The 25,969-nt window shown below is 48.8% G+C and overlaps 2 protein-coding genes and 1 long non-coding RNA gene across 8 annotated transcripts in view; 1 reads left to right on the forward strand and 2 right to left on the reverse strand.

Annotated features, from left to right (window-relative positions):
- Positions 1-5,703: 5,703 nt before the first annotated feature.
- On the reverse strand, positions 5,704-17,195 carry LOC136330734 (uncharacterized). Its single transcript, XR_010730365.1, has 3 exons — positions 17,147-17,195; positions 6,710-7,048; positions 5,704-6,495 (listed from the first exon to the last, which is right to left on the reverse strand). It is a non-coding gene; the product is annotated as an uncharacterized lncRNA (long non-coding RNA).
- CERS2 (ceramide synthase 2) lies at positions 16,507-25,159 on the forward strand. Of its 2 annotated transcripts, none has more exons than XM_066268014.1 (11): positions 16,507-16,664; positions 21,329-21,502; positions 21,920-22,037; positions 22,232-22,350; positions 22,554-22,611; positions 22,702-22,752; positions 22,963-23,055; positions 23,243-23,371; positions 23,581-23,687; positions 23,815-23,968; positions 24,159-25,159. In XM_066268014.1, exons 2-11 carry the CDS (start codon positions 21,330-21,332, stop codon positions 24,297-24,299), a joined length of 1,143 nt encoding a protein of 380 aa, XP_066124111.1. In that variant the 5' UTR covers positions 16,507-16,664; position 21,329; the 3' UTR covers positions 24,300-25,159. The 2 variants fall into 2 exon arrangements, with proteins under 2 accessions (XP_066124111.1, XP_066124110.1); XM_066268013.1 differs by lacking the exon at positions 16,507-16,664 and adding an exon at positions 16,814-16,928.
- SETDB1 (SET domain bifurcated histone lysine methyltransferase 1) overlaps positions 24,523-25,969 on the reverse strand; it is a 36,264-nt gene continuing 34,817 nt past the window's right edge. For all 5 annotated transcript variants that reach the window (XM_066268011.1, XM_066268012.1, XM_066268008.1 and 2 more), the window contains exon 22: positions 24,523-25,924. In XM_066268011.1, the coding sequence (XP_066124108.1) occupies positions 25,807-25,924 (118 nt within the window). In that variant the 3' untranslated portion in view covers positions 24,523-25,806. The remainder of the gene's footprint in view (positions 25,925-25,969) is intronic.

Below are 25,969 nucleotides of genomic sequence, written 5' to 3' on the forward strand. Positions count from 1 at the left end.
GACCTTGGGGTTTTGAACCTGGGTCCTCTGTGTCCCAGTCCAACGCTCTATCCACTGTGCCATCGCCTGGTCAGGCAGGCTATTTTTTGAAAAGTGTTTATTTTATATTGATTTTAGGGAGAGAGAGAGAGAGAGAGAGAGAGACAAGAACATTGATCTGGCCTGACCAGGCGGTGGCGCAGTGGATAGAGCGTCGGACTGGGATGCAGAGGACCCAGGTTCAAGACCCCGAGGTCTCCAGCTTGAGTGCGGGCTCATCTGGTTTGAGGAAAAGCTCACCAGCTTGAACCCAAGGTCGCTGGCTCCAGCAAGGGTTTACTCGGTCTGCTGAAGGCCCGTGGTCAAGGCACATATGAGAAAGCAATCAATGAACAACTAAGGTGTTGCAACGCGCAATGAAAAACTAATGATTGATGATTCTCATCTCTCTCCGTTTCTGTCTGTCTGTTCCTGTCTATCCTTCTCTCTGACTCACTCTCTGTCTCTGTAAAAAATAAAAATAAATAAATAAAAATTAAAAAAAAAGAACATTGATCTGTTTCTGTATGTGCCCTGACTGGGATGGAACTGGTAAATCTCTGTGCTTGGGGACAATGCTTTAATCAACCGAGCTACCCCGCCAAGGATATATGTAAAGCACTTTAGAAGAGTTCTGGGCACAGAGTAGTAAATACATATGTGAATTGTTAACAAATATATAATAATAATCTCTATAATGTTCTTTTCTTTTTTTTAATGTTATTTTCTTTTTAATAACTGTTACTATTAACTTGTCTCCCTAGAGTCCAATCTTGGCTCTCTTCTGCAACTTCTTTCCGGCCAATCCCCAATCAGGCCACAAGAGGGCATTAGCAGCCACCGAGAACCAAGAACCCCCTAGTGCCTACTTGAAGTCTCTGAGGCTCTGGTTCCACACAGCTATCAAAACCTCTCTTCCGGCCCTGGCCGGTTAGCTCAGTGGTAGAGCGTCGGCCTGGCGTGCGGGAGTCCCGGGTTTGATTCTCGGCCAGGGCACATAGGAGAGGCGCCCATCTGCTTCTCCACTCCTCCCCCTCTCTTCCCCTCCCGCAGCCAAGGCTCCATTGGAGCAAAGTTTGCCCGGGCGCTGAGGATGGCTCTGTGGCCACTGCCTCAGGCGCTAGAATGGCTCTGGTTGCAGCAGAGCGACGCCCCAAGATGAGCAGAGCATCGCCCCCTGGTGGGCATGCCAGGTGAATCCCGGCTGGGCTCATGCGGGAGTCTGTCTGACTGCCTCCCCGTTTCCAGTTTCAGAAAAGAACACACACACACACACACACACACACACACAAACAAACCTCTCTTCCTTCCCTTGTTGGGAAATGCAGTCTCCTGAAGACTTCAGGTCACTAAGTGGACTTGGTGGACAGGCCAGGTCAGGGTAAGAGCCTCAGGTAGACAACTACTCAAGGGACTCCAAAAAGACAGACTTTAGGACATAGGCAGGAGACTTCCTAGGCTGGGTTACCACAATACAGTGGTACCACTGCCAGGGTCCCCATGCCTTCTACTTTCTGTTCCTTTCAGAGTTTCCTCTGGGAGCACATCCCAAGTAGGCTTAGGGGGAAATGAGAGAGAGAGAGAGAGAGAGAGAGAGAGAGAGAGAGCTCTTGTTTCCACAGTGCAAACCTCTGCAGGGGACTTCTGGCTGAACTGCAAGGCTGAACTCTGAATTTGGAGAAGGCAAGCAGAATTCCAGGCTGGTGGCAGAAGCATACTCTTCTGGGTTGCCCATCAGTGAGGAGTATGTGTGATGCATTTACAATTTTTCCACTGAAATGTGCTGGAATCTCCCTTCTTTTGTCCCTTGGTTTTGTTTTGTTCAACTCTAGGGACAGATTGAGGTTGTTTGCAGGTTTACTAATCACTGTCCACCCCATGCTCTAATTTTTATAATTGAAAATTTTAGAGATTACCTAATCTACCATCCTCTAATTACAACTCAAGGGGCCTAAGTGACTTCCCAAGGCCATGGTGTTAAAACCAGAATCTAGGTCTTCTAATAACTTATGTTTTCTTTATCATTCAGAGTAAGGCATGGATGACTTGGGGTCCCTTTTAATGGAATATAGGGGAACAAGCAGTAATACATAGAGCTTTAGCTGTTGACTCATGAACACCTCTTCAACTTCTAACTCCACCTTGCTTTTCTACAAATATAGTTACACTTAAGTTCTGAGTAATGTATGGTTAGGTAATTTTATTGTTGTGCGAACATCACACTTACAAGCACTTACATAAACCTAAATGGTATAGCCTACTACACACATAGGTCATATGATATAGCTTATTGCTTCTAGGCTACAAGCTTGTATACCATGTCATATTACAAAATACTGTAGGCAATTGTTACACAATAGTATTTGTGTATCTAAACAGAAAAGTTATAGTAAAAACACATTATAAAAGTAAAAAATGTGCCTGACCTGTGGTAGCACATTATATAAAGCATTGACCTGGAATGCTGAGGTCGCCAGTTCAAAACCCTGGGCTTGCCTGGTCAAGGAACATATGGAAGTTGATGCTTCCTGCTCCTTCCCCTTTCTCTCTCTTTCCTCTCTAAAATCAATCAATAAAATATTTTTATTTTACTTTTTTTTTTTTTTTTCATTTTTCTGAAGCTGGAAACAGGGAGAGACAGTCGGACAGACTCCCGCATGCGCCCGACCGGGATCCACCCGGCACGCCCACCATGGGGCCACGCTCTGCCCACCAGGGGGCGATGCTCTGCCCATCCTGGGCGTCGCTATGTTGCGACCAGAGCCACTCTAGCGCCTGGGGCAGAGGCCAAGGAGCCATCCCCAGCGCCTGGGCCATCTGTGCTCCAATGGAGCCTTGGCTGCGGGAGGGGAAGAGAGAGACAGAGAGGAAAGCGTGGCGGAGGGGTGGAGAAGCAAACGGGCGCTTCTCCTGTGTGCCCTGGCCGGAATCGAACCCGAGTCCTCCACACGCTAGGCCGACGCTCTACCGCTGAGCCAACCGGCCAGGGCTTTACTTTATTTTTTAAAAATTTATTTATTCAGCCTGACCTGTGGTGGCGCAGTGGATAAAGTGTCAACCTGGAAACGCTGAGGTTGCCGGTTCAAAACCCTGGGCTTGCCTGGTCAAGGCACATATGGGAGTTGATGCTTTCTGCTCCTCCCCCCTTCTCTCTCTCTCTCTCTCTCTCTCTCTCTCTCTCTCTCTCCCTCTCTCTCTCTCTCCCCTCTCTACAATGAATAAATAAAATCTTAAAAAAATTATTTATTCAGCCTGACCAGGCGGTGGCGCAGTGGAAAGAGCGTCGGACTGGGATGCCGAGGACCCAGGTTCGAGACCCCGAGGTCGCCAGCTTGAGCACGGGCTTATCTGGTTTGAGTAAAAGCCCACCAGCTTGAACCCAAGGTCTCTGGCTCCAACAAGGGGCTACTCGGTTTACTGAAGGCCCGTGGTCAAGGCACATACGAGAAAGCAATCAATGAACAACTAAGGTGTTGCAACACACAATGAAAAACTAATGATTGATGCTTCTCATCTCTCTCCGTTCCTGTCTGTCCCTGTCTATCCCTCTTTCTGACTCACTCTCTGTCTCTGTAAAAAAAATAAATAAATAAAAATTTATTTATTCATTTTAGAGAGGAGAGAGTGTGTGTGTGAGAGAGAGAGAAAGAGAGAGAGAAAGGGGGGAGGAGCAGGAAACATCAACTTCCATACATGCTCTGACCAGACAAGTGTAGGGCTTCGAACCGGTGACCTCATTGTTCCCAGGTAAATGCTTTATCCACTGCACCACCACAGGTCAGGCCTAAAATTTATATATATATAGAGAGAGAGAGAGAGAGGAGAGAGAGAGTGTGAGAGAGAGAGAGAAAGAGAGAGAGAAGGGGGAGGAGCAGAAAGCATCAACTCTCATATGTGCTTTGATCAGGTTTTGAACCGGTTACCTCAGTGTTCCCAAGTCAATGCTTTATCCACTGCACCACCACAGGTCAGGCCTAAAATCTTAAAAAAAATTTTTTTTCAGAGACAGAGAGAGAGTCAGAGAGAGGGATAGATAGGGACAGACAGGCAGGAACGGAGAGAGATGAGAAGCATCAATCATCAGTTTTTCATGGCGACACCTTAGTTGTTCATTGATTGCTTTCTCATATGTGTCTTTACTGTGGGGCTACAGCAGACCGAGTAACTCCTTGCTCAAGCCAGCGACCTTGGGTCCAAGCTGGTGAGCTTTGCTCAAACCAGATGAGCCCGCGCTCAAGCTGGTGACTTTAGGGTCTCAAACCTGGGTCTTCCGCTTCCCAGTCCAATGCTCTATCCACTGTGCCACCGCCTGGTCAGGCTCTTTTAAAAAAAATTTAAAAATAAAAATAATGCCTGGCCAGATAGCTTGGTTGGGTAGAGCTTTTTCTGAAGTGCAGACGTTGCCAGTTTGATCCCTGGTCAGGGCACATACAGGAACAGATCAATGTTCCTATTTCTCTCCCTCTCCCTTCTTCTCACTAAAATCAATAATAAAAAAAAAATGGTACACCTGTATAGGACACTTACCATGAATGGACTGGAACTTGCTCTGGATGAGTGAGTAGTCAGTGAATGTGAAGACCTAGGACATTACTATTCTCTGCTGTAGACATTATAAACACTGTATACTTAGGTTACACTAAATTTATTTAAAGTTTTTATTTCCTCAGGGCTGGCCTGTGGTGGCACGGTGGATAGAGCATTGACCTAAATCCCTGAGCGTCACCAGTTGGAAACCCTGGGCTTGCCTAGTCAAGGCACATACAACAAGCAATCAATGAACAACTGAAGTGAAGCAACTGAGTTGCTACTTCTCATTCATATCCATCCCCCTTCTCTCTATAAAATCAATAAATAAAATCCTTTTTTTTTTTATGAGTAAGAGAGAAAAAGACAGACCGACACATAAACAGACAGGAAGAGAGAGAGATGAGAAGCATTAACTCATAGTTGCAGCACTTTAATTGTTCATTGATTGCTTTTCATATGTGTCTTGACTGAGGTGCTACAGCTGAGCCAGTGACCCCTTCTTCAAACTAGCAACCTTGGGCTCAAGCCAGCAATCATGATCCCTGGCTCAAGCCAGTGACCCTGCACTCAAGGTGATGAGCCTGTGCTCAAGCCGGAAGAGCCCATGTTCAAGCAGCGACCTTGGAATTTGGAACCTGGGTACTCAATGTCCCAGGTAGATGCTCTATCCACTGCGCCACCACAAACCAGGCAAATAAAATCCCTAAAAAATATTTCTTTTCTTTCTTCTATAATAAATTAACCTTAGCTTACTGTTTTTTACTTTAATTTTTAAAAACATTTTTACTCTTGTAATAACATTTAGTTTAAAACACAAACAAACAACACACACACACCACACAAACACATTGTGCCCTTGCTGGGTACCTCAGCTGGTTAGAGCATCACCTCAATATGTCAAGATTGTATATTTGATCCCCAGTTAGGACACATACAAGAATCAACCAATAAATGCATAAAAAATGAAACAACAAACCGATATTTCTCTCTCTAAAAATCAATTAAAAAACACAAACATAATGTATAGCTGTACAAAAATTTTTTTCTTTATATCCTTATTTTATAAACTTTTTTTTCTACTTAAAATTTTTTTTTAAAGAGAGTAAGAAATGAAGATGAGGACAGGTTAAGAGGTTAAGTAAGTTATTTTATTTTATTTTTTATTTTAGTGAGAGAGGGACAGACAGGAACAGACAAGCTGGAAGGGAGAGAGATGAGAAGCATCGATTCTTTTTTTTTTTTTTTTTAACAGAGACAGAGTCAGAGAGAGGGATAGATAGGGACAGACAGGCAGGAACGGAGAGAGATGAGAGGCATCAATCATCAGTTTTTCATGGCGACACCTTGGTTGTTCATTGATTGCTTTCTCATATGTGCCTTGACTGCGGGCCTTCAGCAGACTGAGTAATCCTTGCTGGAGCCAGCGACGTTGGATCCAAGCTGATGAGCTTTTGCTCAAACCAGATGAGCCAGCATTCAAGCTGGCGACTTCGGGGTCTTGAACCTGGGTCCTTCCGCATCTCAGTCTGACGCTCTATCCACTGTGCCACCGCCTGGTCAGGTTCTACTTAAATTTTTTAATTTTAATTTTTTAAAAATCTGGCCCCTGGCCAGTTGGCTCAGTGGTAGAGCATTGGCCTGGCATGTGGATATCCCAGGTTCAATTCCTGGTCAGGGCACACAGTAGAAGTGCCCATCTGCTTCTTCACCCCTCCTCGTCTCACTTCTCTCTCTCTCTTCCCCTCCTGCAGCCATGGCTCAATTGGAGTGAGTTGGCTTTGGGTGCTGAGGATGGCTCCATGGTCTCCTCTGCCTCAGGTGCTAAGAAGAGCTTGATTGCTGAGCAATAGGGCAACCTCCCCGATGGGCAGAGCATAGCCCCCTAGTGGGCTTGCCGGGTGGTTAGGACACATGCAGAAGTCTGTCTCTCTGCCTCCCCTCCTCTCACTGAATTAAAAAAAAAAATTAAACAAATTTTTTTGGTTAAAATCTAAGACACAAACACATACATTAGCCTAGGCCTACACAGGTCAGGATCATTCAGATCACTGTCTCCCTCCCTCTATATCTTGTCCCACTGGAAAGTCTTCAAGGGCAAGAAGAGGCACAGAGCTGTCATTACCTATGATAACAGTGATTTTTTTCTGGAATACTTATTTACCTGAGGCTCTTCTTGAGGAATCAGCACTCTTCAAAAATATGTCCATGGTGGTTTGCCTGGTTTGTTTCTTTTTTCATCATAGATTTGCTTCTAAGCAGATGTTTAAAAAAAAGAAACCAGACCAGAAAGGAGTCATTTTTGCTAAACCACATCACCAAACCAAAACTTAATAACTAAGCTGATTGCAGTTTCAGCTTCCCTGGGAGTGGAATTTCAAATCAATCAGTCTGGCCCTGGCTGGATAGCTCGGTTGATTCAAGTGTCATCCTGTAGCACAGAGGCTGTCAATTCCATCCCCGGTCAGGGCACATACAGGAACAGATTGATGTTCCTGCCTTTCTAAAGTGAATAAAAACAAAATCAGTCTTGGATTTTCCAATCAACTTTAGTGAGGTAATCTGCCTGATAATATCCCCTGCCCAGTGTTGGGATTCAAATAATTTAACAACTGGTTCTTTGGCCTAATGACCATTTTAAGTATAAAAAAATGAATGATATCCTAAAAGGTAGTTTATTATTTCATGCATTTAATACTTAAATAAGAACAATAAAAGAGGTACACAAAACTAGATTATGTTATAAGAAAGAGTTTTAAAATATTAATGAAAAAATATTAAGATATTTCCATATTGCTGCTTCTTTTTTTTTTTTTTTTTTTTTGTATTTTTCCAAAGCCAGAAACCGGGAGGCAGTCAGACAGACTCCCGCATGCGCCCCACCGGGATCCACCCGGCACGCCCACCAGGGGGCGATGCTCTGCCCTTCCGGGGCATTGCTCTGTTGCGACCTGAGCCACTCTAGCGCCTGAGGCAGAGGCCACAGAGCCATCCTCAGTGCTCCAATGGAGCCTCGGCTGCAGGAGGGGAAGAGAGAGACAGAGAGGAAGGAGAGGGGGAGGAGTGGAGAAGCAGATGGGCGTTTCTCCTGTGTGCCCTGGCTGGGAATCAAACCTGGGACTCCTGCACACCAGGCCGACGCTCTACACTGAGCCAACCGGCCAGGGCCCATATTGCTTCTTGATTGATGTCCTCACTTGCAATTTCTCTTATGGAATGAACATTACAACGGACGCGTAGAATACGCTATTGCGCAGATGAACATTAAAGAAGAGTAAGGAATGTAAATTTGTGATTTCCACATTGGACAACAAAAAGTTAGGTATCAGTTCTGCTGAACTGGGGAACCGACTGACTCCCACCACTGCCCCTGCCTTTCCCTAAGAAAAGTCTCCTTGCCTGAAATAGCTCAAACCCACTTTTTTTTTTTTTTTTTTTTTTACAGAGACAAAGAGAGAGTTAGAGAGAGGGAAAGATAGGGACAGACAGACAGGAACGGAGAGAGATGAGAAGCATCAATTATCAGTTTTTCATTGAGACACCTTAGTTCATTGATTGCTTTCTCATATGTGCCTTGACTGTGGGCCTTCAGCAGACCGAGTAACCCCTTGCTCAAGCCAGTGACCTTGGGTTCAAGCTGGAGAGCCTTGCTTAAACCAGATGAGCCGCCTGACCTGTGGTGGCACAGTGGATAAAGCATAGACCTGGAACGCTGAGGTCGCCGGTTCAAAACCCTGGGCTTGCCTGGTCAAGGCACATATGGAGTTGATGCTTCCTGCTCCTCCCTCCCCCTTCTCTCTCTCACTCTCTATCTCTCACTCTCTCTCCTCTCTAAAAATTAATAAAAGAAAAATTAAAAAACAAACAGAAAAAACCCCAGATGAGCCAGCACTCAAGCTGGTGACCTTGGGGTCTCGAACCTGGGTCCTCAGCAACCAGTCTGACGCTCTATCCACTGCGCCACCGCCTGGTCAGGTTCAAACCCACTTTTTAAACTTAGTCCTAACCTCTTTCTCCTTATAAAAGCCTTCCATTTTCCTGACCGGATGATGGCGCAGTGGATAGAGCATCGGACTGGGATGTGGAGGACCCAGGTTCGAGACCCCAAGGTTGCCAGCTTGAGCGCGGGCTCATCTGGTTTGAGCAAAGGCTCACCAGCTTGAGCCCAAGGTCACTGGCTTGAGCAAGGGGTCACTTGGTCTGCTGTAGCCCCTCTGATCAAGGCACATATGAGAAATCAATCAGTGAACAACTAAGGAACCACAAGGAAGAATTGATGTTTCTCGTCTCTCTCCCTTCCTGCCTGTCTGTCCCTCTCTCTGACTCTGTCTCTGCCACAAAAAAAAAAAAAAAAAAAAAAAAAAGCCTTTCTTTTATACAACTCTGGGGAGCACCTTGAGCACTCTTTTGGTTGCTAGATGGGATGCTACTTGATTAACGAGATTTAAAAATTCCTTAATAGCCTGACCAGGTGGTGGCGTATTGGATAAAGTATCAGACTGGGATGTGGAGGACCCAGGTTCGAGATCCCGAGCTCACCAGCTTGAGCACGGGCTCATCTGGTTTGAGCAAAGCTCACCAGCTTGGACCCAAGGTCGCTGGCTTGAGCAAGGGGTTACTCGGTCTGCTGAAGGCCCACGGTCAAGGCACATATGAGAAAGCAATCAATGAACAACTAAGGTATCACAACGAAAAACTAATGATTGATGCTTCTCATCTCTCTCCATTCCTGTCTGTTCCTATCTATCCCTCTCTCTGACTCTCTCTCTGTAAAAAAAATATAAATAAATAAATAAATAAATAAATCATTAATAGAGCCAGTAAGTCTTCAAGTTTACTTAAAATTTTTTTTAAATTATTTTTATTTATTCATTTTAGAGGAGAGAGAGAGAGATTGAGAGAGAGAAAGAGAGAGAGAGAGAGAAGGGGGGGAGCAAGAAGCCTCAACTCCCACGTGTGCCTTGACCAGGCAAGCCCAGGGTTTTTTTGTTTTGGTTTTTTTTTTGGTTTTTTGTTTTTTTTTGTATTTTTCTGAAGCTGGAAACGAGGAGGCAGACAGACTCCCGCATGCGCCCGACCGGGATCCGCCCGGCATGCCCACCAGGGGCCGACGCTCTGCCCATCTGGGGCCTTGCTCTGTCGCGACCAGAGCCACTCTAGCGCCTGGGGCAGAGGCCAAGGAGCCATCCCCAGCGCCCGGGCCATCTTTTGCTCCAGTGGAGCCTTGGCTGCAGGAGGGGAAGAGAGAGACAGAGAGGAAGGAGAGGGGGAGGGGTGGAGAAGCAGATGGGCGCCTCTCCTGTGTGCCCTGGCCGGGAATCGAACCTGGGACAAGTTTACTTAAATTTTTTTCCTTTTTTTTCAGAGAGAGGGAATGGAGAGATGAGAAGCATCAATCATCAGTTTTTCTTTGTGACACCTTAATTGTTCATTGATTGCTTTCTCATATGTGCCTTGACCGTGGGCCTACAGCAACCTTGGGTCCAAGCTGGTGAGCTTTTGCTCAAACCAGATGAGCCCGCGCTCAAGCTGGCGACCTCGGGGTTTTGAACCTGGGTCCTCTGCTTCCCAGTCTGATGCTCCATCCACTGTGCCACCGCCTAGTCAGGCTTAAATTTTGTTCTTTAACACAGATAATGTACTGTGAACATTTATCTTTGTCAATGAAAACCTTTTGATGTTGGGGTCCATAATTTCAAACTTAAATAAAAGTGAGAGTATGGGAGTTACAGAGACTGACTCCTGCATGTGCTGCATTGGGATCCACCTGGCAACAACTCCTCCCCCATCTGGGGCAGATGCTCTGACCATCTGGGGACCCCCTCCAACCTAGCTATCTTTAGTGCCTGAAACAGAGGCTCATTGGAGCCATCTTCACTGCCCCTGGGGGAACAGAGAGAGAGAGAGAGAGAGACAGAGAGACAGAGAGACAGAGAGAAAATGGAGGGGGAGGGGTGAAAAGCAGATGGTCACCTATCCTGTGTGGCCTGAACTGAGAATCCAACCTGGACTTCCACATGCCGGGTTGCCATTCTACCACTGAACCAACTGGCCAGGGCTGATTTCAAACTTTTTGAGGAGCTTGCTGAAGTCTTCAAAAGCTTCTGCTAAACGCTTCATTGACTATTTTGGGGGCTATTATTTTTTTTTCTTCTCTTACAGTTTTCTTTTCTCTTGCCTTTTCTTCAGCTATGTGTTCCTATTCCAGCACCAACAACTTCTCATTAGTTAGTTCCTCAGGAACAACTGCTAGGAGCTTTTTGGTGTAGTTCTCATTCACACCCAGGTTAAAGTTGCTTGCCATCTCATCTGCAGCCTTGTTGATTTTTTTCGTAACCTTTGGACTAGGGCAATGTTAAGACTGTTATGAACCCTGGCCAGGTAACTCAGCTGCTTAGAGCATTGTTCCAATACACCAACATTGGCCTGACCTGTGGTGGTGCAGAGGATAAAGCGTCAACCTAGAAACGCTGAGGTCGCCAGTTCAAAACCCTGGGCTTGCCTGGTCAAGGCACATATGGGAGTTGATGCTTCCTGCTCCTCCCCCCTTCTCTCTCTCTCTCCCCTCTCTATAATGAATAAATAAAGTCTTTAAAAAAATGCACCAACATTTCGGGTTTGATCCCAGTTCAGGGCACGTATAAGAATCAATCAGCCTGACCTATGGTGGTGCAGTGGATAAAAGTGTCAACCTGGAACACTGAGGTTGCTGGTTCAAAATCTCGGGCTTGCCTGGTCAAGGCACATATGGGAGTTGATGCTTTCTGCTCCTCCCCCTTCTCTCTCTCCTCTTTCTCTAAAAATGAATAAATAAAATCTAAAAAATAAAAATCAATCAATGACTGCACAAATAAGTAGAAGTTCTGTTTCTCTTCCTCTCTCTCAATTTCCAAAAACAAACAAACAAACAAAGACTGTTATGAAATCATTAGGTAATAGGAATTTTTCAGTTCCATTACAATCTTATGGAACCACGTTGTATATGTGGTCTTTTGTTGTTGAATTGTCATTATGTGTACACATGACTGTTCTTTGCATTGAGTGACTTCAGAATACATAGAAATTCTTTCTGGCAATTTTTCCTCTTGAAAGGAAACTTATTTTCCCCAGAACCCTTAGCACCTGAATCCCTCTGCTCCTATACTAGCCAAGCTCTACTCCTGTACCCAAACTGGCTTCTGTGTTGCATGGCCCAGACTTATTTGGGAAGACCCATTTTCTATACCTGGGGCCCCTGTCTTTGCCTGTCCCAGAAGCCTGCCCAGATGTCTAAATCCCAGGCTGCTGGCAGGGTGGTGTCCTCTGCCTCAGCTTCAGGACACCTCAGCAGCCTATAAAGAGGAAGTGAGTCAAGGCAAAGCAGGCAGCTTGGGGCACTGTGGGTGTGGCTATGGCAGCCCTGGACAGTGGGGGATGGGTCAGAGGGCGGTGGTCAAAATCTACAGGTCCAGCCAAGGCCTGTGTGTGTGTATGTGTGTCCCAATTATGTTGATAGAACTGGTAGCATCATTTTAATAATCTGTTTCCCAAGAGAGTTATTTATTTATTTATTTTTACAGAGGCAGAGATAGACAGGGACAGACAGACAGGAATGGAGAGAGATGAGAAGCATCAATCATTAGTTCTTCGTTGCGCATTGGGACTTCTTAGTTGTTCATTGATTGCTCTCTCATACGTGCCCTGACCACGGGCCTTCAGCAGACCGAGCAACCCCTTGCTGGAGCCAGCGACCTTGGGTCCAAGCTGGTGAGTTTTTTGCTCAAGCCAGATGAGCCCACGCTCAAGCTGGCAACCTGGGGTCTCGAACGTGGGTCCTTCTGCATCCCAGTCCGACGCTCTATCCACTGCACCACCACCTGGTCAGGTTGGTAGCATCATTTTAATGCTGCCTGAGGCCGACATTTCTCCATCCACCTCTTTTGTCTCCTGGGGGAGGGGTGGCACACCCTCTTATCTTTATTTCTCAGGCCTTGGCAATCTAACTTTTGCCCCCAAACTTCTCCTCCCCACTACTATCTTAAAAAAAGTTAACTGGTCTTCAGTCTTGGGGTGGGGTGGGGGAGAGAATCATTTAAAAAGTCTGCTGGGGCCCTGGTCAGATACTCCTTTGGTTGGTTAGAGCATCCTCCAGAAGTACAGAGGTTGCCAGTTCCATTGCTGGTCAGGGAACATACAGGAACAGATCAATGTTTCTGTCTCTCTCTTGCCCTACCTTTCTCTCTCGCTAAAATCAATTAAAAAAAAAAGAAGAAGAAGTTTGACCTGACCAGGCGGTGGCGCAGTGGATAGAGTATTGGACTGGGATGCGGAAGACCCAGGCTCGAGACCCCGAGGTTGCCAGCTTGAGCACAGGCTCATCTGGTTTGAGCAAAAGCTCACCAGCTTGGACCCAAGGTCGTTGGCTTGAGCAAGGGGTTACTCGGTCTGCTGAAGGCCCGCGGTCAAGGCACATATGAGAAAGCAATCAATGAACAACTAAGGTGTTGCAACGCGCAATAAAAAACTAATGATTGATGCTTCTCATCTCTCTGTTCCTGTCTGTCTGTCCCTCTCTCTGACTCTCTCTCTCTCTCTCTTAAAAAAAAAAAAAAAAAAAAAGAAGTTTGGTCGGGACCTTGGGAAAGCCTGGCATCTAGACAAACTGCCTGATGAAAGAGCTTAGAAGCCAAAGGAGGGAGCCAAGTAGGATAGAGGTGTGATAGAGGTGTGGGGAGGAGTTGAAGAGGGCACAAGGTCAGCTGTGGCCCAAAGAGGAGACACTGGAACCTCACTGGAAAAGGGTGTGTGGGTGTTTAGGAGAGGAGGAATCTGGGGAGGGAGCTCAAGAAAGGTAGAAGGAACTTTGGAATTGGCAGGCTGCAGGTGCGGAAGTTACAAAGGGGTCCAAAGAGAAAAGATTTGCTAATAAGGGAGATGTTCAGTCTGGGGAAAAGGAAAACAGAGCTGGAAGAGTTGCTGGGAACTGGCAGGTCTGGAGCTCAAAAAGGCTAGAGTCCCCTAGGCTGGTTCAGGCAGAGATGAGGCAGGGTTGCAGGCTGTGCGCCAACAAGTCATATCTCAGGAGGAGGGCCTGGGCTGGGGTTCTACCTCAAAAAGCAAATGATCAAACAGGTGGAAATCAGTCAGCTTCTGCCTCTTTACCTCTCCAGAATGAGTCTATGGTAAGAGCCAAGCTCTAAAACTAGTTAAGTGAGTGTGTGCGTGGGGTGTGTGTCACACTCCTTTCTAAACTGAATTTGACTAGATAAATCATGCAACAAGCTACTGTCAGAGGTTTTAGCTGAGACAGTATAAAAATGCCAACATTTCATCAAAGTAAAAAAATTAAGCTACCTCTACATGGAGTAAGTTGTAGCTCTCTTTTTACTTTTTATGTTTTGTGGCAGAGACAGAGAGAGTCAGAGAAAGGAACAGACAGACAGACAGGAAGGGAGAGAGATGAGCCACATCAATTCTTCGTTGTGGCTCCTTAGTTGTTCATTGATTGATTTCTCATATGTGCCTTGACAGTGGGGCTACAGCAGACCGAGTAACCCTTTGCTCGAGCCAGAGACCTTGGGTCCAAACTGGTGAACTTTGCTCAAACCAGATGAGCCCTCACTCAAGCTGGTGACCTTGGGGTCTCAAACCTGGGTCCTCCACATCCCAGTCCTATGCTCTATCCACTGCGCCACCTTCTGGTCAGGCCTAAGGCTTAGTTTTAAGACTGAGCCTTTCCCACCCTTTTAATATTAAGATCTTCTCAACACTAAGCTTTTCCCCACACCCTTGTCTGTTGCATGATGTGGGGTGGTGCACTCTTATGAGGAATCCCATTTATGCCTCAGATGAGTGACTTTGTATTAGAGACTTCCTTATTTGTACACTGGCTTAAAGGTTTTGATTTCTACACTATAAAATGGGGGCAGACCAGGGGCTTACTCTCTCGGATCCTGCTATCAGCATTGCAGGGGCCTTCCTGATCCCTTGTCTTCTATGGGAAAAGCAGGTTACTTTTCCCTTGGCTTTTCTTTTCTTTTACAGGGACAGAGAGAGGGATAGATATAGACAGACAGACAGGAACGGAGAGAGATGAGAAGCGTCAATTATCAGATTTTCGTTGCAACATCGTAGTTGTTCATTGATTGCTTTCTCATATGTGCCATGACCGCGGGCCTTCAGCAGACTGAGAACTCACCCCCCCCCCCCCCCCGCTTGAGCCAGTGACCTTGGGTCCATGCTAGTGATCTTTTCACTCAAGCCAGATGAGCCCGCGCTCAAACTGGCAACCCCCGGGGTCTCGAACCTGTGTCCTTCCGCATCCCAGTCAGACGCTCTATCCACTGCGCCACCACCTGGTCAGGTTCGTTGGCTTTTCTTGTGGCTTGCCTATCTTGGTGAGACACCAATAAACAGAATGGCCCACCATCATCGGACTCCGCCATTTCTTTACAGCAGGGGTCTCAAACTCGCGGCCCGCCGAACAATTTTGTGCGGCCCGCAGACTAATCCACGAAGTTCAAAATATTTTGGATAAAATTAAGTAAGCCTAGGGGCCTACTTGTATTTTTCATTTCTCTAGCATCCTAGCTAGATATTAGCTTAGTTAACAGCAGTTGTGATGCGAACTACAGTTTCTGGTCGTTTTGTGACACTGAGTAAACTGCATGTACGATTGTGCTTGTTGTACTGATTTTTTTGTTTTCAACTGCAGTGAGAGAAGTGTTGCGTAACAGTTGCCTTTTGTAGACCTAGTGCTGCCCGCCAAACGGCTGTGATCTTGCTCTGCGGCCCACGTACTGAGTTGAGTTTGAGACCTCTGCTTTACAGTCTGCCCGAAATCAGTGAGAACCTGCATGTGAAGGGCCAGGATGGTGGCCCCTGGCCTTACAGATGGTTTTAGGACAGCGGTTCTCAACCTGTGGGTCGCGACCCGGGGGGGTTGCCTAAAGCCATCGGAAAATACATAATGCATATCAGGTATTTACATTCCGAATCATAACTGTAGCAAAATTACAGTTATGAAATAGCCACCAAAATTTTTTTTTGGTTTGGGGTCACCGCAACATGAGGAACTGTATTGCGGGGTCACGGCATTAGAAAGGTTGAGAACCACTGTTTTAGGAGAAACATGTTGCATGTGTCTGAAACGGCATTTTACCAGACTAAGCAAAAAATAATTTTTAAAATGTGAATTTCAATATGGATAGATGTGATGTAGATGGAAAACTCGAATACATTTTGCAACACAAAAGTTGGGAGCTGGCTCTTTCCGAGTCTACCAGTAGGGTATACGTATCACGGGGGTAGGCTGTTCAGCTCTTGGGTGGAAATGTGGGTTTTATGGCCGGCGGTGGGGTGGGGACGCCCTAGGGGTCTTGGGCTCGGCGCTGGGAAGGGCAATGCAATCACCACGGCCGGCTGCCTCGGTCGGCCCTGGAGGGTCGCTCGGCATAGGCGACAGGACGCCCCTGGGCTCTGCCCCACGGGAGCCCGGACGCCTTCCTCGTCTGCTGCCCAGTGAGGCTGGAGGTGGAATTGTGGCGATCCGCGGGGTAGAGGGGACAGGGGCTGCTGCCAGGCCGAAACCTCGGACCACAGCTGGTGGCGCCCTGGGTTGGGCAGGGAGGGGCACGGCTCCTCCACGCCCCCGATCCCCAAGCACCTCGCGGGTCTGATTCGGGATCCCCGAGGGCTATGCCGCACCCCTAACGGAAAGACAGGCTGGAAGAGCCAGTACTGCCCCCCCCCCCCACTGGTGGCTTCTCGGCCCGGCGACCCCGGGGGCGCGGTCGGGTTGGGGGGCCCGGGGCCCGGGAGGGGCGGCGGGGAGTGGGGGCTGGACACGGCCGCCCCCAGAGGCCACAGCCCGCGCGCGCCCTGGCTGCAGGCCCACGCCCAGGCTCCGGCTCCGGGGCGGCTCGCGGCCTTGCTCTCCCGGGTTGGGCTCGGCCCCGGCTCAGCTGCGCTCGGCGGGCGGCGGGAGGAGGAGGAAGGAGGAGGGAGCGTGCAGGCGGGCGGGCGGAAGGGGGAGGAGAGGAGCCGGCCGAGCCAGTCCGCAGGGGCCGGGAGCTCCGACCAGAGCAGAGACAGAGCAGCGGCCCCCGGCCCGGCCAGCTCCGCGACGCCGCTGCTGCCGAGTGAGTGGGGACCCCGGCCCGGGAGTATGGGCGCTGCGCGGGGAAGCTGGGAGAACTGGGGGCCGCCCGGACGCAGCTCCGCGGGGAGGCCTGGCTGGGGCGGGAGCGGGGCCGCGGGGGGAACGGGACCGGGGCGGCCGGGCGGGGCGTGCTCATGGCGGCGGGCCTGAGGGAGGGCGGCCCGGGCGGGAGCGGCCGGCCCCCAGCGCCTCGGCGTTCCCGGATACGCCGCCCAGGGCGCGGAGAGGCCCTTCTGGGCAACAGGTAGGGGCCAGGAGCTGGGGACGCGGGGCTGCGGGGGCGCGGGGCTGCGCGCGTCGGCCCGAGACACAGGCGCCCCTTTGTGGGGGACTAGCAAGGCTTGGTGACCATTTGCGCCAGAGCCCGGAGGCGGCAGGGCCGGCGGCGGTGCCCCTGACCTGTACGGCTCCCGTGGCTAGAGTAGGAGGGGACGGAAGGGTCTTGCTTCTTTTTCTCCTTACCAGCGCACTGTGGCCACTCTGGGAGGGAGGTCGGAGCGCCCATGTGCTTAACGGGAAACAGGAAGGAGTGGCTCTGAGAGTCTGCCCGGCCCCCCAAGGGTTAGGCTCCCAAACCGTTATGGGGTGTGTGCAGGGGTGGAGGGGGAGCTGCTGGTGAGACTGGTTTTCTGGGCCACATCTTGCTAATTACTGGATCGGAGGTTCTCTGGCAAGTAGGTTAGTCACAGGTGTGTTGCACGAATCTGGTCTCAGTCACCTGAGTTGCCAGGCTCCAGTCAGGGGGTTCTGAGGATCCTGAGGAATGGAGTGAGCCCCTCTTCCCAGAGAATCAAGTTAGGGAAGGCCTCCAGCAGGTATTCACCCCCACAACTGTGTTGGAGGGTTTGACATCCCGAATTACAACCCAGGTGACTGGGCATGAATTTGGATGGCTCACTGCACTTTTGATGGGGCTCCTAGGGGGTAAGGACTTGTCTACAGCCTCCTTCCTCAGGGTCTAATCATACAATGAACTGCACAGACTCTCTGTTCTAAAGAGCTTCTTGTCTTCCTTGGTACCCCACAATCCATTCCCTTCACTGGGGCCTAGGCTAGCTTTGCTTTAGGAGGAAGGGCCTCCTTAGACCCTGTCACTGGCCCCTGGGATGGCTTATTTTACTGTGCTCTTAAGCAGTGGCCTCATCTGCCTCTTCAACCCGTTGGCCTCTCCCTACCCCTAGGGGCTGTAATCTCCTGCGGTATCGGGGTGTGCTGGAGCTTCTAGTGGAACAGCCTACAGACAAGCTAGATTTTGGGCCTTATACTGCAACCTAGAGCTACAACACCTCTTCTTGGCTTCATTGCTCGCAATCTTCTAGTTCTTGATCTGCTGCTGTTGCTGCCTGAAAATTTTTCAACAAGAAAGACTATTCAGATCTTCTTCCAATTCTTTTTTGTAGTTCCTCAAGCTTCAGTGGGATCTGGAAGCCAGTGGGATTCTCTCTTTGTCACTCTCTCCTCTCTTGCTAACCCTGTTGTATTGTTCTCAGTTATTCCTCAAAGCGCTGAGAGAGAAAGGGATCTCACAGACTCAAACTTCTGCCCTCCTGGCCCTCTGGGTTTACAAGCCCCCATGGGGACCCTCTGCCTTTTTTCATCCATCCGTGAAGGTCTGGAAGGGGTCAGTCAGAGTTGAGGCAAAGGGTGGAGACTGGCTGAACTGAGCTCAAGTTCCTGGTAATCCAATGCCCATGAAATCCCTGCTCTGCTGGCCCCTTTCCAGCCTGTGTCTCAGAAAGTGGCGTTTGTGTCTCTGAGGCAGGTGTTTGTGTGTGTGTGTGTGTGTGTGTGTGAGAGAGAGAGAGAGAGAGAGAGAGAGAAGACACACACAGACCCTATTGTCTCTTCTAGCCTCTGGGAGTAGTGAATTCAGTGAGTGGAAAAAATATCTGCAAGTGTGATTTTTCTCTACCAGAAAATCAAGGAACTGCCCTGAGGGCCAAGGAGGCCTAGAAAGCAAGTCGTCTCCCCATTTCCAGAACATGTCCCCTTTTCTAGCCCCAGCCTTTCATTTATGGGATCCCTTGCTTGGTTTGGTGTACTGGTGCCAAGAAGCTGCCAGGACTGCCACCAGGAGCAGACCCATTGATTGTGTGGGCATGTGTAAAGCGAGGCCCTGGGAGCCCCTCTCATCTCAGCTCCCACTCCCTCCCCATGTTGAGATAGAAGTCCTGACCCTGCTGAATCTGGTGTCTCTCACAACTGGGTCCAGGTGAGAAGGGATGGGGTGGTGTTCCTCTGCTAATGGAGGCAAAGGAAGGCTGTGGTCACAGAAAGCCTGAAACCCAGGTGCAGGAGAACCCCCATTAATCTGCAGTTCTTGAGTGCCTGACATAGCATGCTTTTTTGCTCACAGCGTTCATGGCTCACGCCTGCTCATCACAGCTCACACCCGTCTCCTGCGGGGAGCTGGAAGGAGACAGGTATAACTTGTCCTAGGGCTGAAATAGTTGCACTACCCAGTCACTTGTCCTTTTTGACCATTGTCTTAACACTTGCTCTGCCTACCTCCCCAGCTCCTCACTTTCTTTGTACAGATAAGCCTGGCAGCAGACATTCCAGGGGGCACAGGAATCAGGGAGAGGGGGTCCACCCACCCCTCTAGGACCCTTCTGAGTCTTTAATCCTTAAAATCTTCCTGTATAGAGAAACTTCCCTGCTGTTTTCCACTAACCAGGATGAGGATGGGGCCTAATGTCTCAGCCTGACTGTAGCCTTGGCTTTAGATCTCGCTGGCAGATAAGTTGGGCTCCAAGAGACTATCAGTCAGGTGACTGGGTTGGGTATACTTCCCCACCTCTGGTCAGGCTCAGCAAAGAAGTGGGAAGGGAAAGCCAGAGGTGCCACCACATCTTGGCATTCTTGGCTTGCCCCTTCCCTACCACTTTTCTTAGGAAAAAAGATGAGTGTGCATGGTTATGTGGGCAAAGTTCCACTGTGGATAATTATGTTTTTGTTCAGTTCAAAAGGCTTCCATCTCTTTAATTAAATATTTATTCTGGAAAAGAAAAGTATATTTATTCTAAGGTAGAGGAAGAAGGGACCAGACCCTCATGAGCTGAGGCTTGGAATATGCGTGTGCACGCGTGCATGTGTGTGTGTACATGTACATACATGTGGTATTGGGGAAAAATGGAGCTGAAGCTCCTTTCTCAGCGCCGACCTCTGATTTCATCCCAGAGAGCAGTGACCAGAAGTGGGGACAAGAGGGTAAAGTCCTTGAGCTGGAATACTGACCCGTGACAGGCTGAGAGGGATTTCGCAAGTGCTTCTGTGGTGGGTGGGGGTGGAGCTGCTGGAGGAGGGGCAGAAGGACCAGCCTAGCTCAGTTCTACTGTGACCTATGTGATCAGTCTTCTGCCAGGGGCACTCATTTGTCTCTAGTTCACAGTAGAGAACAATTTCTCTACTCTCTTTTCTTCCTCCTTGGTGTGTGTGTGTGTGTGGGGGGAGGTCTGAGGGAACACACGACCCCCTTCCCTCTATGTCAGCTGCTAGTCTCAAGGCCAGTCCGAATACCACCACCTCTCCTCCCTCTTGTCCTCTGCAGACTAGTGTTTTATTTTCTGGGTGAACCTTAATATGCAATAACTTTAATTTTATTGATTTTTAGAGAGAAAAAGAAACATTGATTTGTTGTTCCACTTATTTATGCATTCATTGAAACACACACCCTTGGTGTTATCAGGGCAATGCTCTAACCACTGGGTTTCCTGACCAGGGCCAAGCAGTAGCTTCTAATTCCACCAGATCTCTTGGTCTGTTGTCTCAATTCTGTCCTCCAACCCCTGACTCTCTGCAGCTTTGCCTTCACGTTGTTTCTGAAATGACACCCCGCCCCCCATATTTATTTTATTGATTTTAGAGAGAGGGAGAGCAGAGACAGGGACATCACTCTGTACCTGCCATGTGCCCTGACTAGGGATGAACCAGCAGCCTCTGCTTTGGGACGATGCTCTAACCAACTGAGCTACCTGGCCAGCACTGAAAAGACACTTCTGATAGGATTCTTCTGCTTTATGTGTAGGAATTGGGCAGCTTGGGCATGGGTGTTAATCTTATGTGCACTAGTTTACTGATTGTCCTAGAGCTCAGCCCATTTGGGGACTTAATTTTGCTTTACTCTGCCTCTTCATTTTCCCTAGGGACCTTGGGTTGTAGGGAAAGGGAAGGGTTTGCTCAAGCCCTGTAATCTGGTTTTGAACTTGCCCAGCAAGGAAGCTTGCAGTTGTTTGAGTGGAGGGCTAGAGGGGGAGGCTGGAGAGTTAGGGGAAGGGAGGGTGCCTCTGCCTATATTCAGGTTGTTGGCTATAGCTTTCAGGACTGATCCTACCTGTCCTCCATGCTGTGATAGCAAAATGATGGGAAACCTGAGATTCTTAATTCTAGGGAATCAGGACTTCTTGGAGGTGGAGTGTCAGCATCACCTTCAGTTGCTGCTGTAAATAGTCACCGTTAGAATTGGAAAGCCACCATATTATATAGATGAGGAAGCTGATTTGTCCAAGGCCACATGACCAGAACCTGAGCCCAGGGCTTGAGTCTCAGCCCCCTACATCTTTTGTTAAACCATGAAAACTGTCATCTCTCTCTCTCCTGTGGCTGTCCCCTTGATACCCTCTGCCTTCTCCTCTTATCACTCAGGATGCTCCAGACCTTGTATGACTACTTCTGGTGGGAACGGCTGTGGCTGCCTGTGAACTTAACCTGGGGTGATCTCGAAGACCGAGATGGACGCGTCTATGCCAAGGCCTCAGACCTCTATATCACACTACCCCTGGCCTTGCTCTTCCTCATCATTCGATACTTCTTTGAGCTGTGAGCATACCAGTCTACCCCCATGTCTTCTGTGGCTGCCAGCCACAGTTGTTTGCACTTCAAGTTTGTTTATCTCTTGCTATTTAATTGGTCCTAGACCCCAGTGTTCTGGCCACCTAGGTCCCCGCCTACTGTGTCCCCCCCACTGAAGGCAGCATTGTTTTCCTGAGGGCTCAGCACCCCCAGGCCCTTTCTCTCAATGGTTATTTGTTCTCACCCTCCACCCCTCCTGGTCACTTTGAACACAGACGGCTTTGTCAGTTATGAGCAGCCCAAGGAGGCCAGAGAGGGATTGCCAGGAAACTGAGGCCCAGGATAAAGTGGTCTGAGCTTGCAGTCCTTTCCTGCCCCAGCTTAGGGGCTACTGAGGGGTATTGCAGGAGAGCCAGACACTTCTCACTCCTGTGCCTTCCCCAGTTACGTGGCCACACCGCTGGCTGCTCTCCTGAATGTAAAGGAGAAAACTCGGCTGCGGGCACCACTCAACCCCACCTTGGAGCAATTCTACCTGACCAGCGGCAAGCATCCCAAACAGGTGTGAGCTGCAGACCTGCTCTAGTGGTTACTGAGTTCTAGTGGGGGTGGGAGGGAAGGCAAGAATGGGTCGGAATATCAGCTCTGGTGGGCGAAGAGATGGGACCAGAGGTACACTTTCAGGGTTCTTGGAGAGGGTGTGGGGCGCTGCTGAGTTCTGAAGCGAAATATAATAGGCTTCTTCACTACACCCAGGCGGAGGTAGAGCTGTTATCCCGGCAGAGTGGGCTCTCTGGCCGCCAGGTAGAGCGCTGGTTCCGCCGCCGCCGCAACCAGGACCGGCCCAGTCTCCTCAAGAAGTTCCGAGAAGCCAGGTGGGGGAGGTTGGAGCAGGAGAAGCAGAGGAAGGCCTGATCTATCTTGCTGGGAGGGGCGGGCAATGGCTGTATGCAGGGTGAGATCTCACCTAGTCAGTGAGATCAGTTTGGTTACTCATGTTCCTGAGGATCTCTGGGGTACTGGGAGGGTTGTGCCCTCCTCCCACGCACTCTCCTAGCCATTTCCCTTCCTTTTCCAGCTGGAGATTCACATTTTACCTGATTGCTTTCATTGCTGGCATGGCTGTCATTGTGGATGTGAGTGTGAATTACTGGGAGGTTCTCTGGGGAGGTGTTGGGAGGCTGTAGAATTTGGGTCCCTCTTTTAACTTCTCTTCATCTCTGCAGAAACCCTGGTTCTATGACATGAAGAAAGTTTGGGAGGGATATCCCATACAGGTATGAAATGGGGTCTTTATTTCCTTATATGGGGTTAAGAGAATCAATGTAGGACAGGACTGGGAGGAACACAGTCCTGTGAAGAGATGATCTCTGGAACACTTGGAAGAAGGGACTGGAATCTCTGAGCCTAGAAGGGCTGGGCTTGAGAGCCTTGGGTCCAGCTGCTGTGGGGCCCTGAACCTAATCTCTCATTCTCTCCTCTCCCAGAGCACCATCCCTTCCCAGTATTGGTACTACATGATTGAACTTTCTTTCTACTGGTCCCTGCTCTTCAGTATCGCCTCCGATGTCAAGCGAAAGGTGGGTCAAGGTCTGCACCATTAAGTCTGGAAGTCAAAATGAAACTGTGATGAATGGCCTCTCCTTTGATTTCTGGGTGCTTAGATGGAGATGTGGGATATAGGGAACTAAAAGGGAGGGGGAGGAAGAAGGAACAGTGGGGGCTGTGGAACAAGAAAGTCTCCTGGCACCTACATCTTTTCCATAGGATTTCAAGGAGCAGATCATCCACCATGTGGCCACTATCATCCTCATCAGCTTCTCCTGGTTTGCCAATTACATTCGTGCTGGGACTCTCATCATGGCTCTGCATGACTCTTCTGACTATCTGCTGGAGGTCAGGCTTTCTGGGCACTTCTGCAAACCCAGAGAACCTGGTGCAGGTTCTCCTGTCCCTCCATCCTTTTGGTGTTTGTGGGGGTGTGTGTGACATTCCTGGGATCAAGGAGGTGGGGACACAGAGCCAGTATGGTAACTGGTGTGTGTGTGTGAATGTACATGGGAGAGTCAGGAGCCCATGATGACAAATGGGGGCTGTCTATGCAGTCAGCCAAGATGTTTAACTATGCGGGATGGAAAAACACCTGCAACAACATCTTCATCGTCTTTGCCATCGTCTTCATCATCACCCGACTGGTCATCCTGCCCTTCTGGTGAGTAGGAGGCCAGACTCTGCTCCTGTTCTCATGGAGTAAGGAATCTTGCTTCACCCCATTTATCTATCCTCCATTAACCCCTTTCTATCTGTGTTTACAACGGTCTCTCCCTTGCCATTCCCAGGATCCTGCATTGCACTGTGGTGTACCCACTGGAGCTCTATCCTGCCTTCTTTGGCTATTACTTCTTCAATTCCATGATGGGAGTGCTACAGATGCTGCACATCTTCTGGGCCTACCTCATTTTGCGCATGGCCCACAAGTTCATAACTGGAAAGGTAAAAGTTCTCTCCCCATTCTGTACGCCCTACTACCCTCAACTCTAGAAACTTCTCAAACTTTCTCCCATACCAGCAACCCTCTAGAAAACTACCGTAGGGCCCTGGAATAGCTAGAACAAGTCCACACAGAGAGGCAATACTTAGGAGTTTGAGGACATCAAGTAACCCTTCTTATCCCTTTCCACAGCAGGTAGAAGATGAACGCAGTGACCGGGAAGAAACAGAGAGCTCAGAGGGGGAGGAGGCTGCAGTTTGGGGAGGAGTAAAGAGCCGGGCCCTAGCCAATGGCCACCCCATCCTCAACAACAACCATCGTAAGAATGACTGAAGCATTGTCCCTGCTGCCCCTCAGATTAATGTGCAAAGCCAAGAAACTATTCCCTCCCACCCCCCCAATAGGATCACTTTAAGTTCTGGAGAGAAAGGAGAAAGCCAGAGGAGAGTTCTCTGTGCCTCCAACCCCTGGTTGTCACCTAGTTGCCTTTAACCAAATCCTAACCAACTATCTCCATGTCTCTACCTGGGGAGGTTGGTTATATTGTTTGTTGGGGGGGAGGGAGGGGTTTTTATTTTCCAAGTTGTCCTTTCTACTGCTTTCAAGATCCTTCCTCAGTTCTGGGTGTAGGCATTACAACTCACATTCCTTATTCTTCAGATTTTGGCCCTAGCTGTTTACCTTTGACTCCCTGACCTCCAGAGTTAGGGCTGTGCCTTATTGTCACATCTGTGGGCCTCATTCTGCCAAAGTAGGGCCAAGGCTCACCTTTCTAAATTCCCTAACTTGGACCAGAAACCAAAGCTAAGCTGACTTTAATTTTTTTTCTCCTAAGATGCAACTGAGTGTAGGAGGGTACCTATGACCCTTACCCTACCTCTGCCAAAAAGTGGGGGCCATACTGGGGACAGCTCAGTCTTGCATTCCTTCTCTGCCAGCTGTCCCTGTAGTCATAGGTCCAAGATCTTACTGCCTCCTTTCTCTGTCCTCTTCCTCTAAGCTTGTTGGTTTGGAGTAGAATGGCAACTAGTTCTAATTTTTATTTATTAAACATTTGGGGTTTTGGTTTTAAATCCAAAATTACAGCTAGCACCTGGCATTTTAGCAGTGGGACCACTTCAGACCAAAATGTACTGTTAATGGTTTTTTTAATTAAAATATATTAAAGATTAAGTAAAACATGGCAACAAGTGTCTGAGACTATTAGGAATTGAGAAGGGGAGTAACTAAATAAACTAAGGTAGTCTTTCTCATACCTTCTTCACAGTTACATAATTTCTTTTAAAAAGTTCACATGGCAAATAAGAAAAAGCAAAGGTTTTGAATGTAGGAGATTAATGACTGCTGCCCGTTGGGAAGGTTGGGGGAAGAGATTGCTCACTGAAAGACCCAGAATTGCACGAATGGGGGTTGAGGGAGAGAAAATCACATCATAATCTTAGTCTTAACATCTTATTAAAAGACTTTCAAGAAACAATACAAACCAAGGATAGCAAATACACAGCCCTCATACCAGGAACAAAGTGTTAGAAGCATGAACACTTGTACAAATATAGGACGGGAGGGATGAGCAACAGCAGGACTGAGGGATGTCAGGCCCAGGTTAGAGTGGTAGCCTCTCCCTACCTCCTAGTGCTGTAGGGGGCAGAGGAGGGACCTGCCTGCTAGCACCACATTGGAAGGGATCTCCTGATCCAGAACCCCTGCTTCTATCTATTAGGAGCTGGGGGAACAGCCAGGCTGGAGAACTGGGTGGTCAGAGTTCAACAGTCAGGAAGACCAAGTTCCTGGGAAATGTCTGTTCAGGAAAGGTTCAGGAGGTTAGGGAGAAGGCTGTCCTCTAAAGAAGACGGCCTCTACATTCGATGGCCCCACAGCAGCAGAGCAGCTCTTTGCCTTCCACACTGCCCACCTCATAGTTGTAGTCCCATGTAAGCTCTGTCCCAGCCCGGATTCTCCTACAAAGGAAGAAAAGGATAAGGTATGAAGACAGCAGAGAACCC

This window comes from Saccopteryx bilineata, chromosome 3 (assembly GCF_036850765.1).
Source record: "Saccopteryx bilineata isolate mSacBil1 chromosome 3, mSacBil1_pri_phased_curated, whole genome shotgun sequence".
Lineage (NCBI taxonomy): Eukaryota > Metazoa > Chordata > Mammalia > Chiroptera > Emballonuridae > Saccopteryx > Saccopteryx bilineata.